The 19,491-nt window shown below is 39.6% G+C and overlaps 1 protein-coding gene across 15 annotated transcripts in view; it reads right to left on the reverse strand.

Moving 5' to 3' along the window:
- Window positions 1–19,491, reverse strand: part of LOC126184838 (battenin) — a 236,288-nt gene that overhangs the window by 33,448 nt on the left and 183,349 nt on the right. For all 15 annotated transcript variants that reach the window (XM_049927431.1, XM_049927430.1, XM_049927445.1 and 12 more), the window contains one exon: window positions 1,973–2,131. In XM_049927431.1, coding sequence (XP_049783388.1) covers window positions 1,973–2,131 — 159 coding nt within the window. The remainder of the gene's footprint in view (window positions 1–1,972; window positions 2,132–19,491) is intronic.

Genomic DNA, 19,491 nt, shown 5'->3' on the forward strand with positions numbered 1-19,491 from the left:
CGCATTCAGATAATTTACCAGTCCCTACTCCACCTGAAAACTGTGTGCTTAAAGTAGAAAATGAAGACAGTGTGGAAGAAGAAGAAGAAGAAGAAGAAGAAGAAGAAGAAGAAGAAGAACCAAACAAACCTTCCTCATTCTGTGATCCTGATTTTGAAGGAAATGATGATAAATCACACAGACTGAGTCAAGCAGAATTGAGTGATCTCATTAGAGACCTTGAGCTGTCAAAGGAGAAGGCAGAAATTCTTGGGTCTCAGCTACAGCACTGGAATCATCTTAAAAGTGTTGACACAGACTCACAGTACAGAAAAAGTCATGTGGAACTGCTTCCCCTTTTTGGAGAAGAAAAACAATCTTGTTGTTTGCTGTGACATTAATGGCTTGAAGAAGTGTTTGAATTTGAACCATGATCCAACCAAATGGAGGCTACTCACAGAAGCCTCCAAGCTTAGTTTGAAAGCTGTTATTACTTCACAATGGCAACTGTCTTCCTTCTATTCCTGTTGGTCATGCAGTTCACATGAAGGAGACATACGCAAATATGACAGCCCTCTTGGACTCAATCAAATATCATGAACACAAATGAAAAATGTGAGGTTATCTAAAACTCATTGCCACACTCTTAGGAACGCAACTGGGGTACACAAAACATTGTTGCTTCTTATGTATGTGGGACAGTAGGGATAGGAAATAACATTATATTGAAGCAGACTGGCCTGCAAGAAACCTTAACCTTAGCGAGAAAAATGTCGCTGTCGAGCCTCTCATTGACACATAAGATGATGATCTTCCAACCCTGCAGATCAAGCTGGGTTTGATGATAAATTGTGTCAAAGGCATGAATCAAGAAGGATGGGCCTTTAAGTACATAAGAGAGAAATTTCCAAAATTAAGTGATACAAAAGTTAAGGAAGGTTTTTGTATTGCGCCAAAAATTCGAGAACTTGTAAAGGATCCTGCATTTGACCAAGTTCTGGAGGTTCAAAATGGCTCTGAGCACTATGGGACTCAACTGCTGTGGTCATCAGTCCCCTAGAACTTAGAACTACTTAAACCTAACTAACCTAAGGACATCACACACATCCATGCCCAAGGCAGGATTCGAACCTGTGACCATAGCGGTCACGCAGTTCCAAACTGAAGCGCTTAGAACCGCACGGTCACACTGGCCAGCAACAAGTTCTGGAGGGAAAGAAAAGGAAGCTTGGGAAGCCTTCAAGGGAGGTGTTTGTCGATTTTTAGTCAACAAAAGAGATGACAGCTACACTCAGCTGATGACAGTGCGACTGCAAAACTACCATAACTGTGGATGCAACATGTCCCTTAAAATCCATTTTCTCCACTCCAACCTAGACTTTTTCCCTTCTAGTTGCGGAGCTGTCAGTGAGGAACATGGAGAAAGATTCCATCAGGACATTTCTGTTATGGAACAAAGATATCAAGGCCATTGCAATGAAGCAATGCTTGTGGATTATTGTTGGTATTTGTGTACGGATGCTCCAGAGGGGATCAGTAATCCATGTTCCTGCAAACTGCAAGTAGTCTTTGTTTGTAGTCAAGACTTATCAATCAGACCATCTTAACCACAGTCACAAAGTGGCTGATTTTTGCATGTGATAGATGGCTACAGAACATTATGAGACTTTTCTCATTTACCACTGGAACCCTAATACACACTCATAGCACAAAATAATCTTTTCCTCTTTATTTTCTGCCAAACACTATTTGGCTGATTTTAGCTTATACTGGATTGCCAACACATTTACGTTCTTCCAGCTGCTTTTATTTTCTCTTCTGTGGTTTGCTAGCCACTGTTACATGGTTGTCACATGCCATAATTGATATGTAGATACTTACATTCAATTTCACTTCACTTGCAAAATCCAAAAGTCATGTTGCACTCTTAATCTTGATAGCATATAAATATAAAAAGATGCAGAAAGATAAAAGACAAAATAAATTTAGTTACCAGTTAAACGAAGATGTATAGCCAAGTAATGTAAGTTCACCAAGGCCCGAGCCAAATGAGGTAGCAATTACACCAAGAAAAGTGGCCCATTTCACACCAGAAAGAGCTACTAGCAAGAATGATGCAATAGACAATACTACTGTCAAACTCATTCGTATGCTGCAAAAAATAAAGCAGAGTATATAATCACATATAAATCTTAAATAAGACTTTAAGAATATTATTTATTCTAAGAAAATCAAGCAACAATAACTAACACAGTATGTGCAGTGTTCTATGCCTCATGTGTACAGCCCTATGCACAATGAGAGATGCAACTATGCACTAATAGCTGCTGTAGAATCTTGCAACATATTCTGAGCACAAACGTAATGAGGTATCTTACACAGATTGCCAACCAGAATGCATTATAAAACCCAACACAAGTTTTTTTCCTCATGACATCTTGAATGCTGTTTCTTGACTTCCAAAAACTATCTGAAACAGTACCACATCAACACTTATTTATGAAAGTACAGTCAAATGATGTATCAAACAACATTTGTGGCTGGATTGATAATTTTTTTGGTAGGGAGGATACAGTATGTTATCTGGGATGGAGAGTCATCGACAAATGTAGTAGGTTCGGGCATGACCTTGGGAACTTTCTTTGGAGCCTTCCTGTTCATATTTTATATTAATGTCCTCATAATCAATATTAATTATAACCTCAGACATTTTGCAGATGATTCAGTTGACTACAGACTTGAACCCAGGACATTTGCCTTTCACAAGCAAGCATGACTTACGACCAGTCCTCACAGGTTTACTCCCCCAGTACTTCATCTTCAACCTTCCAAACTTCACAGAAGTTCTCCTGTGAAACTTGCAAGACTAGCATTCCTGGAAGAAAGAATATTGTGGAAACATAGCTTAGCCACAACATGGGGAATGTTTCTGGAAGAAATTTTTCACTCTGCACTGGAGTGTGCACTGATATGAAACTTCCTGACAGATTAAAACTGTACGAAACTTCTGTGAAGTTTGGAAGGTCTGAGTGAGGTACTGTTGGAAGTAAATCTGTGAGCAAAGATCGTGAGTTGTGCTTGGGTAGTTCAATCAGTAGAGCACTTGCCCACAAAAGGCAAAGGTCCTGAGTTCCAGGTCTGACACACAGTTTTAATCTCCCAGGAAGTTTTATATCAGTGCACACTCCAATGCAGACTTAAAAATTCATCCTGGAAACCTGACTATAACAATTTGTGGGGATAAGACATGAAATGATCACATAGGCCCAGTTACAAATACAGTAACTGATAGACTTAAGGCAATGATTCAATGAAGAAGGTTGCTTAAAACACTCATGTCATACATCCTAGAATGTGGAAAATTGTGTTGGGACCTGTAACAAATAGGGCTAACTGGGGATATTGAATTTACACAAAGAATGGTAGCACCAATCGTCACACGTTTGTTTGCCCACATGAGGGTGCTACAGAAATGCTGGAAAACCTGAACTGGCAAGCACTTGAAGATAGATGCCAACTACCCACATCCCCCATCATGAAGACAGTCATAACAAGTTGAATTTTGGGGAGAATACATCTCATTTCATTTTGAGAAACAAAGAAAAGTAGTAGAAGCACTGGTAAGATCACATGGTTCAGCTGTATCAATCCTGGGTGATATCGGGTAACAAGGGAGGAAGAGACTGGCTCTTTGTGGTTGGTTAGAGGTACAATTGAGTGCTAGAAACACAGGATGAGATGGCTCAGGTGAACTGTTTTTGGCATAAGTTTGGAGGGTAGTATTTATTTTTTATGCCCTTGGCAAGGTCTATAGAATACCAGAAAAATGGATTGACCATTACTGGAAATATTCTGCAGGCAGGCAGTTAAGACTGTGACAGTAATACTGTTTGGCGTGGAATGGATGACAGTATCAAAGTTGAGGTATTGTTGGTGGTCTGTGGTTTTAACATGGATGGAGGTTTCTATGTGTTAACCATAGAACACGAACAGGGATCATGATCAAAACTGTTTATACCCCATGTACAGGAATCTTTTCTAGCCCCCAAAAATAACAAGCATTTTGTTTGGTTTAAATGCACTGATAATACCTTCACCATAAATAAATAAATAAACAATATGGAGTTACAGTCTGATACTCTGTCCTCATTCTCCCACAATGTTAACACCTTGTCTTCTATCCATTTCAATTGCCAATTTCTAGTCTTAAAAACAAATAAAGCAGTCTCTTAACATCTTTCACATATTTCCACTCACTAGTATCTTATGACACAATATTCAAGAAGAACTGATCACTGAACAAGAAAATTGTTTTGGAAAAATAAGCATCTCTTCAAGGAGTTGGTCATATATTGGTGTTGGTCATATATTGCAATCTAATAAGTGTAGTAAAACCCACAACTACAACACTAGATGAAAAGATAACATTATTTTCTTAAATTTTAAATTTAAAGAAATACTGATTATTCTGAGCTACTCTACCTATTTTATAGATAAATTCATAATGAAAAAACATTTGTGTGTTGTAATGTAACATAAACTTATATTTATTTATATTTTCAAATTTAGTATATTCCATAGTAGCACATAGTAGCTACTAGGGTAGCAGAGTACGTGTGGCGTGCACACGGGGGTTTTTTAGGTTAGAGGGACCCCCCCTTGGGCGAAACGATAAAATACCTGACGGCTTACCAGAGAGGACATTATCATCGTTGATAAAGAACGTCCGTCCTCAGAGACCAAAAACAGGAAAAGTTAACGTAATATTGGTAAACTGCAGGAGTATCCAGGGCAAGGTTCCTGAATTAGTATCTCTTATTGAAGGAAATAGTGCGCATATAGTATTAGGAACGGAAAGTTGGTTAAAACCGGAAGTGAACAGTAACGAAATCCTAGACACAGAATGGAATATATACCGCAAGGATAGGATAAACGCCAATGGTGGAGGAGTATTTATAGCAGTAAAGAATTCAATAATATCCAGTGAAGTTATTAGCGAATGCGAATGTGAAATAATCTGGGTTAAGCTAAGTATCAAAGGTGGGTCAGATATGATAGTCGGATGCTTCTATAGACCACCTGCATCAGCAACCGTAGTAGTTGAGCGCCTCAGAGAGAACCTGCAGAACGTCGTGAAGAAGTTTCGTGATCATACTATTGTAATAGGGGGAGACTTCAATCTACCAGGTATAGAATGGGATAGTCACACAATCAGAACTGGAGCCAGGGACAGAGACTCTTGTGACATTATCCTGACTGCCTTGTCCGAGAATTACTTCGAGCAGATAGTTAGAGAACCAACTCGTGAAGCTAACGTTTTAGACCTCATAGCAACAAATAGACCGGAACTTTTCGACTCCGTGAATGTAGAAGAGGGTATCAGTGATCATAAGTCAGTGGTTGCATCAATGACTACAAGTGTAATAAGAAATGCCAAGAAAGGAAGGAAAATATATTTGCTTAACAAGAGTGATAGGGCACAAATCGCAGAATATCTGAGTGACCACCATCAAACGTTCATTTCTGAGGAAGAGGATGTGGAACAAAAATGGAAAAAATTCAGAAACATCGTCCACTACGCCTTAGATAAGTTCGTACCGACTAAGGTCCAAAGCGAGGGGAAAGATCCACCATGGTATAACAATCATGTACGAAAGGTACTACGGAAACAAAGAAAGCTTCATCATAGGTTTAAGAGTAGTCGAATCATAGCTGATAAGGAAAAGCTGAACGAAGCGAAAAAGAGCGTAAAGAGAGCAATGAGAGAAGCATTCAACGAATTCGAACATAAAACACTGGCAAACAATCTAAACAAGAACCCTAAAAAGTTTTGGTCATATGTAAAATCGGTAAGCGGATCTAAATCCCCTATTCAGTCACTCGTTGACCACGATGGCACCGAAACAGAAGACGACCGAAGAAAGGCAGAAATACTGAATTCAGTGTTCCGAAACTGTTTCACTGCGGAAAATCGTAACACGGTCCCTGACTTCAGCCGTCGCACGGACGCCAAAATGGAAAATATTGAAATAAACGATATCGGAATTGAAAAACAACTGCTATCACTTAGTAGCGGAAAAGCATCCGGACCAGACGAGATACCCTTAAGATTCTACAGTGATTATGCTAAAGAACTTGCCCCCTTTATATCAGCAATTTATCGTAGATCGCTGGAAGAACGTAAAGTACCTAGCGACTGGAAGAAAGCGCAGGTCGTTCCCATTTTCAAGAAGGGTCATAAATCAGATGCGAATAATTATAGGCCTATTTCGCTTACGTCAATCTGTTGTAGAATAATGGAACATGTTTTGTGTTCTCGTATTATGACGTTCTTAGATAATACAAATCTCCTTCATCATAACCAACATGGATTCCGCAAACAGAGATCATGTGAAACTCAGCTCGCCCTATTTGCCCAAGAAATTCACAGTGCCGTAGACACTGGCGAGCAGATTGATGCCGTATTCCTGGACTTCAGGAAGGCATTTGATACGGTTCCGCACTTACGTTTAATGAAAAAAATACGAGCTTACGGAATATCGGACCAGGTTTGTGATTGGATTCAGGATTTCCTAGAAGAAAGAACACAGCATGTCATTCTTAACGGTTCAAAATCTGCAGATGTAGAGGTAATATCGGGAGTACCGCAAGGAAGCGTGATAGGACCTTTATTGTTTACAATATACATAAATGACTTAGTTGACAACATCGGTAGCTCCGTGAGGCTATTTGCAGATGACACGGTTGTCTACAAGAAAGTAGCAACATCAGAAGACTCGTACGTACTCCAGGAAGACCTGCAGAGGATTAATGCATGGTGCGACAGCTGGCAGCTTTCCCTAAACGTAGATAAATGTAATATAATGCGCATACATAGGGGCAGAAATCCATTCCAGTACGATTATGCCATAGGTGGTAAATCATTGGAAGCGGTAACGACCGTAAAATACTTAGGAGTTACTATCCGGAGCGATCTGAAGTGGAATGATCACATAAAACAAATAGTGGGAAAAGCAGGCGCCAGGTTGAGATTCATAGGAAGAATTCTAAGAAAATGTGACTCATCGACGAAAGAAGTAGCTTACAAAACGCTTGTTCGTCCGATTCTTGAGTATTGCTCATCAGTATGGGACCCTTACCAGGTTGGATTAATAGAAGAGATAGACATGATCCAGCGAAAAGCAGCGCGATTCGTCATGGGGACATTTAGTCAGCGCGAGAGCGTTACGGAGATGCTGAACAAGCTCCAGTGGCGGACACTTCAAGAAAGGCGTTACGCAATACGGAGAGGTTTATTATCGAAATTACGAGAGAGCACATTCCGGGAAGAGATGGGCAACATATTACTACCGCCCACATATATCTCGCGTAATGATCACAACGAAAAGATCCGAGAAATTAGAGCAAATACGGAGACTTACAAGCAGTCGTTCTTCCCACGCACAATTCGTGAATGGAACAGGGAAGGGGGGATCAGATAGTGGTACAATAAGTACCCTCCGCCACACACCGTAAGGTGGCTCGCGGAGTATAGATGTAGATGTAGATGTAGATGTTGTATGAAAGAATTGCATGTTTAATTTTTTTTAGTTAATTTAATTGTGTTTCGTTAATAGTGTGAGAAGTATTAATGACTAATCTGTTCATTTTTGTTATCAATTTTCAGCCATTGTGGTGTCTAGTAATCCGTAAGTGGCTGGTTTTGCAAATGATGTTATGGACATGGAATCAACAAACTGACCAATATAAGCAACAATACTATTTATTTGATGCCATGGTGTGTATGGACTCTCGACTACCAGCAGTGCCTCATAGTACTGATTTTATGGTAGCTAGTCAATAAGTGAGTTAGTTAGTTATACATTCCATATATTACTTAAACAATACTTTTATTGAAATGATGTAGAACAAATACACATGATCAGTGTTAACATATATGAACACATTATTTTTTAGTGCTACTCATACAACTACACTTAAGAACTAGGTCTTTTTCCAGGCTACCAGCTTTTAAATAGAAATTCTTATATGGAATAGATGGAGTTGTCCAGAAGAAATGACTTTAGGTTAGATTTAAAATTTGCTTTGCTACCTGTCAGATATTTTATGGTATTGCACAAATGATCCAAGCTTTTTATTGCCGCATATTAAACTACTCTCTGAGCCACTGACAGCTTTAACAATGGGTAATGAAGGTCATTTTTCCTCTAGTGTTGCAGGTATGGACATCACAGGTCATTTACAGATGTGAGGAATAGGAGTGGACTCAAAGTTGAATTCTGTGAGACTCCCTTTCAAATTGCTCCCCAAGTCACTAAACTTTTCTACTGTTCCATCATAGTTTGGATTATTCAGCACAACTTTCTGCATTCTGTTTGTTAAGTTTGATTCAAACCAGTTGTGTGTAAGGCCATTGATTCCATAAAACATGAATATATGATCTACACAATCATATTCTTTGGAAAGCTCACAAAAAATAAAAACTGGTAATATTTTAATATTTAAGCCTTATAATATTTTGTAAGTGAATGTATAAATAGCATTCTCAGTCAGCCAACCCATCTGGAATTCAAACTGTGACATGCTAAATATATTGTTTCTACTTAAATGTGTGAATACTCTTCAGTACATTACTTTTTTGAATAGTCTAGAAAAATATGTCAGTAAGGAAATTGGATGATAATTATTAAGTCTTTTTTGTCACCTTTCTTTTGAAGAAGTTTAATAGCTGGATACTTTAAACTGTCTCACACAAGTGATGCATTACATATATTGAAATTTCATCAACACCATATGAGACACATTTTTTTATTTTTATTTCTTTTGAATTTTTATAATTCTATTAATTTAAGTGAAGAATGTTGGTGCTACTTCAAGTTGGTTATAGTTTTCTGCAATGATGAATGACATTTTTAATATAGTCTCTTGCTTCTTCAACTGAAGCATTTAATCCTATTTTTGCTGATACATTTAGAAAGTGATTCCTAAAAGCATTCACATATTGTGAATTATCAGTCAAAATACTATCATTTAGTTTCACTGTTAAGGTATCTTGTACAATAACTGGCTGTCCTACCTCCTGTTCGACAATATTCCATGTGGTTTTAATCTTACAATCTGCATTATTAATTTCTGTCAGTACATACATACTTCTTGACATTTTAATGACCTTCCTTAAAATACTACAGTATTTTTGTAGTATGCAAGTAATTTCAGATCTCATCTTATATATTAATTTTCCTCCTTCTCTTACATGACACTTTAATTCCATTAGTTACCTAAAGCTTACTTTTTCTAGTGGATTTTCTGGATAACTTTTTCAGAAAGCAACTTTCATATATTGACACAAATTTATTATGGAATAAACTGAATATGACATTAGTATCTCTTTCCATGCAGGGTATTCGGAAACTCCTGTTTCAAAATTCTGGGACTTGTGGAGGGGAGTAACTACATAATATTTTGAAAATGAACCTATTTCCGGAAATGTATCATTTCCATTCTACAATGGTTTCAATTCAGATGTTTAACTCATACATGTCTGCTTGAGGAATTGAATTAGGAATGATGCAGTACAATTATTAGTTAACAATTCAAAAGGAAACATAACAAAACATCCATTTAACACTTAAACTCATTTTTTTTGTATTAACACTTACACATGTTTACATTATTCCGAAACAAAAAGCATACTGTACAGACAAAACAGTATTGATGCATTACAATAGCAGCTTGATGTGGCAACCACCAACACTGTTACAAACACTGCACCTATGAAGCATTTTCTGGTACACACTCTCCATCCCACCTGTGGTCTCTTCAATTTCTGGTGCAGCAGCTTCCTCCGTCTCTACAGGAATCTCATAAATTAAACTTTGCATACACAAGGGGCAGTCCACATAGCACACATCATCCTGTCTGTCCTACTGAAAACAAGGACAAGCAACTCTGAGACTTTTCTCTTTCCATCAGCAGGAGTGGACACGTTGTACATTTGAATTGAAACTGTTGTAGAACAGAAACGGTGCATTTCTGGACATAGATTCCTATTCAAAATATCATGTACTCACTCCCCTCTACAAATCCTAGAGGTTTGTAATGGGAGTTTCCAAACATCCTTTCTATACCTCATACATCTACATCTACATCTACATGACTACTCTGCAATTCACATTTAAGTGCTTGGCAGAGGGTTCATCAAACCACAATCATACTATCTCTCTACCATTCCACTCCCGAACAGCACGCGGGAAAAACGAACACCTAAACCTTTCTGTTCGAGCACTGATTTCTCTTATTTTATTTTGATGATCATTCCTACCTATGTAGGTTGGGCTCAACAAAATATTTTCGCATTCGGGAGAGAAAGTTGGTGACTGACATTTCGTAAATAGATCTCGCTGTGACGAAAAACGTCTTTGCTTTAATGACTCCCATCCCAACTCGCGTATCATATCTGCCACACCCTCTCCCCTATTACGTGATAATACAAAATGAGCTGCCCTTTTTTGCACCCTTTCGATGTCCTCTGTCAGTCCCACCTGCTAAGGATCCCACACCGTGCAGCAATATTCTAACAGAGGACGAACGAGAGTAGTGTAAGCTGTCTCTTTAGTGGACTTGTTGCATCTTCTAAGTGTCCTGCCAATGAAACGCAACCTTTGGCTCGCCTTCCCCACAATATTATCTATGTGGTCTTTCCAACTGAAGTTGTTCGTAATTTTAACACCCAGGTACTTAGATGAATTGACAGCCTTGAGAATTGGGCTATTTATTGAGTAATCGAATTCCAACGGATTTCTTTTGGAACTCAAGTGGATCACCTCACACTTTTTGTTATTTAGTGTCAACTGCCACCTGTCACACCATACAGTAATCTTTTCTAAACCGCTTTGCAACTGATACTGGTCTTCGGATGACCTTACTAGATGGTAAATTACAGCATCATCTGCGAACAACCTAAGAGAACTACTCAGATTGTCACCCAGGTCATTTATATAGATCAGGAACAGCAGAGGTCCCAGGACGCTTCCCTGGGGAACACCTGATATCACTTCAGTTTTACTTGATGATTTGCCATCTATTACTACGAACTGCGACCTTCCTGACAGGAAATCACGAATCCAGTCACACAACTGAGACGATACCCCATAGGCCCGCAGCTTGATTAGAAGTCGCTTGTGAGGAACGGTGTCAAAAGCTTTCCGGAAATCTAGAAATATGTAATCAACTTGAGATCCCCTGTCGATAGCGGCCATTACTTCATGTGAATAAAGAGCTAACTGTGTTGCACAAGAACGATGTTTTCTGAAACCATGCTGATTACGTATCAATAGATCGTTCCCTTCGAGGTGATTCATAATATTTGAATACAGTATATGCTCCAAAACCCTACAGCAAACCGACGTCAGTGATATAGGTCTGTAGTTCGATGATTACTCCTACTACCCTTCTTAAACACTGGTGCGACCTGCGCAATTTTCCAATCTGTAGGTACAGATCTATCTGTGAGCGAGCAGTTGTATATGACTGCTAAGTAGGGAGCTATTGTATCAGCGTAATCTGAAAGGAACCTAATTGGTATACAATCTGGACCTGAAGACTTGCCCGTATCAAGCGATTTGAGTTGCTTCACAACCCCTAAGGTATCTACTTCCAAGAAACTCATGCCAGCAGCTGTTCGTGTTTCAAATTCTGGAATAATCCATTCGTCTTCCCTGGTGAAGGAATTTCAGAAAACTGCGTCCAATAACTCCGCTTTAGCAGCACAGTCGTCGGTAACAGTACCATCGGCGCTGCGCAGCGAAGGTATTGACTGCATCTTGCCGCTTGTGTACTTTACATACGACCAGAATTTCTTCAGATTTTCTACCAAATTTTGAGACAATGTTTCGTTGTGGAACCTATTAAAGGCATCTCGCATTGAAGTCCATGCCAAATTTCGCGCGTCTGTAAATTTTAGCCAATCTTCGGGATTTTGCGTTCTTCTGAACTTCGCATGCTTTTTCCGTTCCCTCTGCAACAGCATTCGGACCTGTTTTGTGTACCATGGGGGATCAGTTCCATCTCTTACCAATTTATGAGGTATGCATCTCTCAATTGCTGTTGCTACTATATCTTTGAATTTGAGCCACATCTTGTCTACATCTGCATAGTCAGTTCGGAAGGAATGGAGATTGTCTCTTAGGAAGGCTTCTAGTGACACTTTATCCACTTTTTTAAATAAAATTATTTTGCGTTTGTTTCTGGTGGATTTGGAAGAAATGGTATTGAGCCTAGCTACAGCCACCTTGTGATCACTAATCCCTGTATCAGTCATGATGCTCTCAATTAGCTCTGAATTGTTTATGTCTAAGAGGTCAATTGTGTTTTCACAACCATTTACAATTTGCGTGGGTTCGTGGACTAACTGCTCGAAATAATTTTCGGAGAAAGCATTTAGGACAATCTCGGAAGATGTTTTCTGCCTACCGCCGGTTTTGAACAAATATTTTTGCCAACATATCGAGGGAAGGTTGAAGTCCCCACCAACTATAATCGAATGAGTGGGGTATTTATTTGTTACGAGACTCAAATTTTCTCTGAACTGTTCTGAAACTATATCATCGGAGTCTGGGGGTCGGTAGAAGGAGCCAATTATTAACTTTGTTCGGCTGTTAAGTATAACCTCCACCCATACCAATTTGCACGGAGTATCTACTTCGACTTCACTACAAGATAAACCACTACTGACAGACACAAACACTCCACCACCAATTCTGCCTAATCTATCTTTCCTGAACACCGTCTGAGACTTCGTAAAAATCTCTGCAGAACTTATTTCAGGCTTTAGCCAACTTTCTGTACCTATAACGATTTCAGCTTCTCTGCTTTCTATTAGCGCTTGAAGCTCAGGGACTTTCCCAGCACAACTACAACAATTTACAACTACAATTCCGACTGTTCCTTGATCCAAGCACGTCCTGTATTTGCCATGCACCCTTTGAGATTGCAGCCCACCCCGTACTTTCCCGAGGCCTTCTAACCTAAAAAAACCGCCCAGTCCACGCCACACAGCCTGCTCTACCCGTGTAGCCACCAGCTGAGTGTAGTGAACTCCTGACCTATTCAGCGGAACACGAAACCCCACCACCTTATGGCGCAAGTCATGGAATATGCAGCCAACACGGTCGCAAAACCGTCTGAGCCTCTGATTCAGACCCTCCACCCAGCTCTGCACCAAAGGTCCGCAGTCGGTTCTGTCAACGATGCTACAGATGGTGAGCTCTGCCTTCATCTCGTAAGCAAGACCGGCAGCCTTCACCAAATCAGATAGCCGCTGGAATCCAGAGAGAATTTCCTCAGATCCAAAGTGACACCACCTCTTTTAACTGACTCTTAAAACATTGTATCCTGTTCTCATTAACAAGACTCACTGCTTTGTATGAACCTGCCTCAGGGCTGTAAGGTGCTATATTGCCTACTTTCACTAAATGTGCGTAATGATCAGATAGTACATTAACAACTGGGTACACATTAATTGTTTCAACTTGAGCAGTCTATAAAAATGTTAACAATCCATGTCTTACTATCTTGCTGCACACACAAATTGGAAAATTATCTACTGAAACAAATAATGATTACAGTTCTTTTTTTTCCTGTCGGTATCTTTTAAGAAATCTACCTTGAAATCTCCACAAACTACTAACTGTTTCTTCTTGTCTGACAGGTAACTCAATAATGCATCTAGATAAATAGCTGAAAGTTTCCTAGACAGGATCTGTAGACTGGCAATTACCAGATAAGTATTTTGCAGCAACAAATCACAAGCAGATGCTTTTTGGTTCTGATCTACACAAAAACTATTTGTTTCAATACTTTTGACTTTATGTCCAAATTTACTTAAGTTGCAACTCTTCCTTTTCCCATGTTAACTCTACAAGAAAATGATGCTAGTCTATAATCCCTGATATTTAGCTTCATCATCCCTGTGGTTACATAGTGTTCCGGGAGGCACGGACCATTTATCACTTCAGAATTTTTCACATCTTCTAGACAAATAAGAAGCTCATGTATCTTGTTTTTCAACTGCCTAATGTTCTAATTAAACAAATTAATTTTTTCTGCACTAATTTCTTTCAACATTCTGTCTGTAAGCTGACTCTAGCTTAAAAAAACATCTCTCTCTGACTCCAGTAATCACAGGCATTTTGCCTTGTGGGCCTGTGCCCCATCCCTTACACTTTCTGCATGATACTCAGCTAATCTGTGCTTCCCCCACATATCCAAGTAGAGACCATGATTTATGTATGCTTATCTTCCAATTGCAGCAACAGACATGGCACAGATATGACACTTTCTTTCAGTCAAAAGCAATCAACTCAGCTCTATGTTTACACGAGTAACAGCCATGTTGTCCAGTGCAGGTCACAGTGCTGTTAAATGTCCACAAACCCCACATGGGTGTGTGCTAGTGCCGCTCTTATTTCCTCCAAGTCACATTTAATACTATGCTCTCAACTGGTAGCTAGACAGTTCCTTGCTCCTCCTACTATACGTATCTGATCCTCTCCATCAAAATCTCTGCACAAGGCCCCTATGTTCTCTGTCACGGCTAAGCTTGGCACTAGATTTCAGAAGTCTGTTGTCCTACACCCTTTCTGCAACTGCTGCCTAGCAACAAGACTCTATTCTTGATTTGATAATACCAGTCTGATACTTGCATTAATCGCTTATATCACCATTAACTTTGTGTATCACTAATTTCATTCTCTCCCTGTGATTAATGTGTGTTGTATTTCTTTCACCCAGAAGAGCAATTTACAGTTATTTCATGTTACCGTGACAAGTGTACATCTACTGTATATAGTTTCTGTACTCACTCTCCCCCCCCCCCCCCCCCCCTCCTCTGTAGCCGCAGCTGCTAATGCCCACTCATGCAGTGGCACCCAGGAAGCATGTTTGAATCCTAGTGGTGGAAGAAATTTTCATTGCTAGCATTTGACTGGCAAGAGTAGTAGAAATGGCGAAACAAACTTAGCACCAATACCCTGAGTTTAGTTCCACATCTCTCCACAATAGCTCACTGAGTGATGGCACGCAACGCTGTGGATGGTGATCCAACTGTCAAATGGGAGTACTAATCTTGGCAGTCTACCTAGGCTATGTGCTGGCAGCAGTTTCGTCCTCTCCCTTCCTTCATCCATAAGCCCACAAACAACACTACACTGTACAAGTACTCATCACTGTCATCCAAACAACACAGACACATACTAAACCTTAATAAATCAGAAGAGTACAACAGCAAACCACCTCCAATAGAACCATGACTAGGATGGCAATGCACAACTGTGATCTGCCCCCAACATTAGTTTCCTAAGTATGGAACCTACTTGAGCTTTGACACTCTTCATGAGATTTTAATAACTCTCCAGTACCATAAATGTGAGGTGACTATGTACAGTAAAAGAAACAATTTCTGAAATATTCCTTTTCTCAAAGATGTGTTAATATTATTGCAGTTTGCTGAACATAAATAGTAATCATATAAAACGGGTGTGGAGCACATTAAACTGGACATTTCAGCACCTCAATGCAAAAAACAAATTTCTGTAGGTTCAAATGGTTCAAATGGCTCTGAGCACTATGGGACTTAACATCTAAGGTCATCAGTCCCCTAGAACTTAAAACTATTTAAACCTAACTAACCTAAGGACATCACACACACATTCATGGCTGAGGCAGGATTCGAACCTGCGACCGTAGTGGTCGCGCAGTTCCAGACTGAAGCGCCTAGAACCGCTCGGCCACAATGGCTGGCATTTCTGTAGGCAACTGGTAGTATCATGATCTCTACTTCAATAAAAATTAAAGGTATTTTACTCTTTTCACACGTATTTTATCACTGTGGATATAGTCTTAATAGAAATTGCCCAATAGCAGGACAAATATCCAGTGCCCTGTCAGGAAGGCAAACTAGCAATTCGAGGATCAACACTGGTGAGACTCTAATGGAGCTGATTTACTGAGTGGTGGTTGTTCACAAGCAGTGTAATGCATGGCCATAATGTTTGTTGGGTAGGAGGGAACATGAGTGAAAGAGAACTGATTTTAGTCAAAAATCTAAACAGAAACCACAAAATGTGATGTAATGATGAAACGATAGATAATTTATTTGCATGGAAGTGATGCAATTTCAGCTCAGGTGTGGCAAAACACTCAAGTACTACTGTAAGTATGGCACTGATGGCTTTCACAATCATGAAGAGGACAATCTCCAAACATCTAATTTTATTTGAACCATTAGACAATAAATCAATGATGTTTCAGGCTAAAATGAAATACAGATAATGTTGTGTAGATGCATATCAAACTGAGTAATTTTTGTCAAAGTCTCTATAATTTTATTTACTCAGAAAGGTGGTATTGGTGTAAATTTCTTGCTAAATTCAGAAAGAGATTCAGAATGAGTGCAAAACTGGCTGGTGACTCTCAATATAAGTAAATGTAATTTACTGCACATAATAATAGTTTCTAGGGGCTTGTAGTATTTGACTACTTCATCATCAATAAGTCATCTGAGACAGTTATGATAACCAATTATTTCATGATTCATGATGAAATAGCTATATAAAGAAATATGAAATAGCTGTCAACCTGAGATTTGCTGAAAACTGCTTAGTAACAATAATTCACCTGCAAGGAAGCCACTTACAAAATTACTGTCCAACCACTTCTTGCTGTTTCTCTCAGATTCTTGTAACAGATTATGATGATGATGATGATGATGATGATGATGATGATATTTGGTTTGTGGGGCACTCAACCGTGCAGTCATCAGCGCCTGTACAAAGTCCCAATTTTTACACAATCCAATCTAGCCACTGTCATAAGTGGTGGTGGTGGTGGTGGTGGTGGTGGTGGTGGTGGTGATGATGATGATGATGATGATGATGAGGACAACACAAACACCCAGTCCCCAGGCAGAGAAAATCCCCAGCCTGTCTTGTAACAGAAAATAACAACAAAACCTCATGTAAGAGTTGCATAATTTGTCATAGGTCTGTTAGCTTGACAGAGAATGTTACATACATGCGCAACATATTCTAGTCACACATGAAGAAAGAAAGGCTTTATTCAAATGAATAGGATTGCTTTAAGATTTTACAAGCAGTGCACTTTTTCATACAAGTTAAGGTGTGTGTGTGTGTGTGTGTGTGTGTGTGTGTGTGTGTGTGTGTTTGCTGGGGAGGGGGCAGGGTGGGGGGAAGACAGTGAGTAACTTGTGTGAATCTATACTGAATTCATATATACTTTCCACATACTGGTCCTCATGGTGTCACAATGATATGACATTTGATATTTACAGCCCTGTCAATTTGTTTACAATGTTCGTATGCCATGGAATTGTACTTGGTCTGAAAAATTGCGGGTCCAATGTGACATCACATGGTCTGTGCCTCATTGCAATTTATCAGGCTTGCAACAAATTTCAAAGCCCATGCCATCGGGATAATTCCCACTAACATAAGTTTACAGCTGGGTTCTCTCCCTGTAACATACCCTTCATTCCCATAACGTCCTTAGCCTCAACCTTTGCTAGTCCCTGTCTTCCATCTGCCTCAATTCCCTATCTCACACATGCCTATTATCTCCCCCCCCCCCTCCCTCCCTCCGCCCACAAATTTGAGACTATATTGACTGATTATAAAGCACTTAACTTGTGATAACTGTTCCAAATGAGATTTAACGTAAGAATTAGAAACAAAAAATATTAAATGAAGTTATTCAGAAAAAATATTTTGAACTGTGTCTTCTTTCTAATTGCACACTGTAGAATTGACATGAATAACATTATTTCTTATAGGCTGGACATTTAAACTTAAAAGTGTGAAGTTTTGTTCATGGTATATAACCTCCCTGGTTCAAGGCTAATAACTTAATGCACTTACAGCACCTCTATCTTCCCTATCCACTTACATCTTCCAGGCAGTGGGCTATTCCCTGATATATCAAGGTCACTGATACTGAAACATGTTTGCTGTTAAACAATGTGTCATTTTAATTGGATAAGAGATGTGTTTCTGTTTCCAAGTTAATCACAAATGTGTACAACATTTGCTACAGCTGACTACCCACTATACCTATTGCTACTTGCTGATACCATTTTACTACCCATCTCAAGGAAACAGAGTATCTCTCCATTCAATTTTCTAAATCCATAATCAATCTGCAACTAATGTACTCCACTCCATGCAGAGCTAACGGCAAATGCACTCAGATGAAATAAATCATTTACACATTGACCTCATGTGATCTAAACAGCTGGAAGGTAATTTCAATGGCCCCAGGAGATCAATGTGTCACTACAGTTTCAGTACTTTTACACATATTAAAAGAAATAAAAGTTGATGTGAATGATAAGTTTTGGACTATATATGTGGCACCAAAGCTAATGTATTTGGGTTCACATAAAGGTGAATATGCTGTTAATATTCCTGTACACTATCTGGAAATGGAATAGGATAAGGTCCTAATGAATGGGGTATACTATGTACCCTCTGGAACACACATGTACAGTTTCATCATCTTGAGAAATAGCTATTTGAAAACCATAGCAAAAGACAGTAAACTACAACAGTGTGCTCCCTGCCGCCATTGGATAAGCAGCGGCAGCAGCAAGTCATATACTCTTAGCTCACTTATTTGTTACACAGTTTAATTCTTAATTCCTTTGCATGTTTTTGGTACTTGCATTGTTTAATTCATAAATTTCGGGCGTATTATTGTATTTGAGAGTGTAGCATCGCGTTTTAGTACCTGAATAGTGTAAAATCGCGTAGTCGTCTGTCTTCTGTTTTTGTTTTGAACGGCCAGTGTCGGTTGGTCACAGCCAGTGTGCTCCCTGCCGCTTTTGGATAAGCAGCTGCAGCAGCAAGTCGTATATTCTTAGCTCACTTATTTGTTTCATAGTTTAATTCTTAATTCCTTTGCGTGTTTTTGGTACTTGCATTGTTTAATTCATAAATTGCGGGCGTAATATAGTATTTGAGAGTGTAGCATCGCGTTTTAGTACCTGAATAGTGTAAAATCGCGTAGACTCCTTCCGCCGCCAAGCAGTGTGTCAGCAGTGCGCAAGTAGCAGCATTACTGCATCTATTAGGCAATCTTGTATTTTAATAACTGTTTAAATTTTGTGTCGAATTGTTTGTGCTCTCTGTAGATTAGTTCAGACGTTATTTGCACAACAGTTTTTAGCATGGATAGGGACTGCAACTGCTGTGTTCGGATGCAGGCTGAGTTGGCATCCCTTCGCTCCCAGCTTCAGGCAGTGTTGGCTTCGGTCACACAGCTTGAGGCTGTTGCCAACGGGCATCACTGTGGGGGTCCGGATGGGGGTTTGTCGGGGATGGCCAGCTCGTCCCACGCATCCCCCGATCGGACTACGATTGTGGCTGCCAGGGATACTGCCCACATTGAGGCTGATCCCTCACATGTGGTAGAGTGGGAGGTCGTCTCGAGGTGTGGCAGGGG

The sequence above is a fragment of the Schistocerca cancellata genome, chromosome 4 (genome assembly GCF_023864275.1).
Source record: "Schistocerca cancellata isolate TAMUIC-IGC-003103 chromosome 4, iqSchCanc2.1, whole genome shotgun sequence".
Lineage (NCBI taxonomy): Eukaryota > Metazoa > Arthropoda > Insecta > Orthoptera > Acrididae > Schistocerca > Schistocerca cancellata.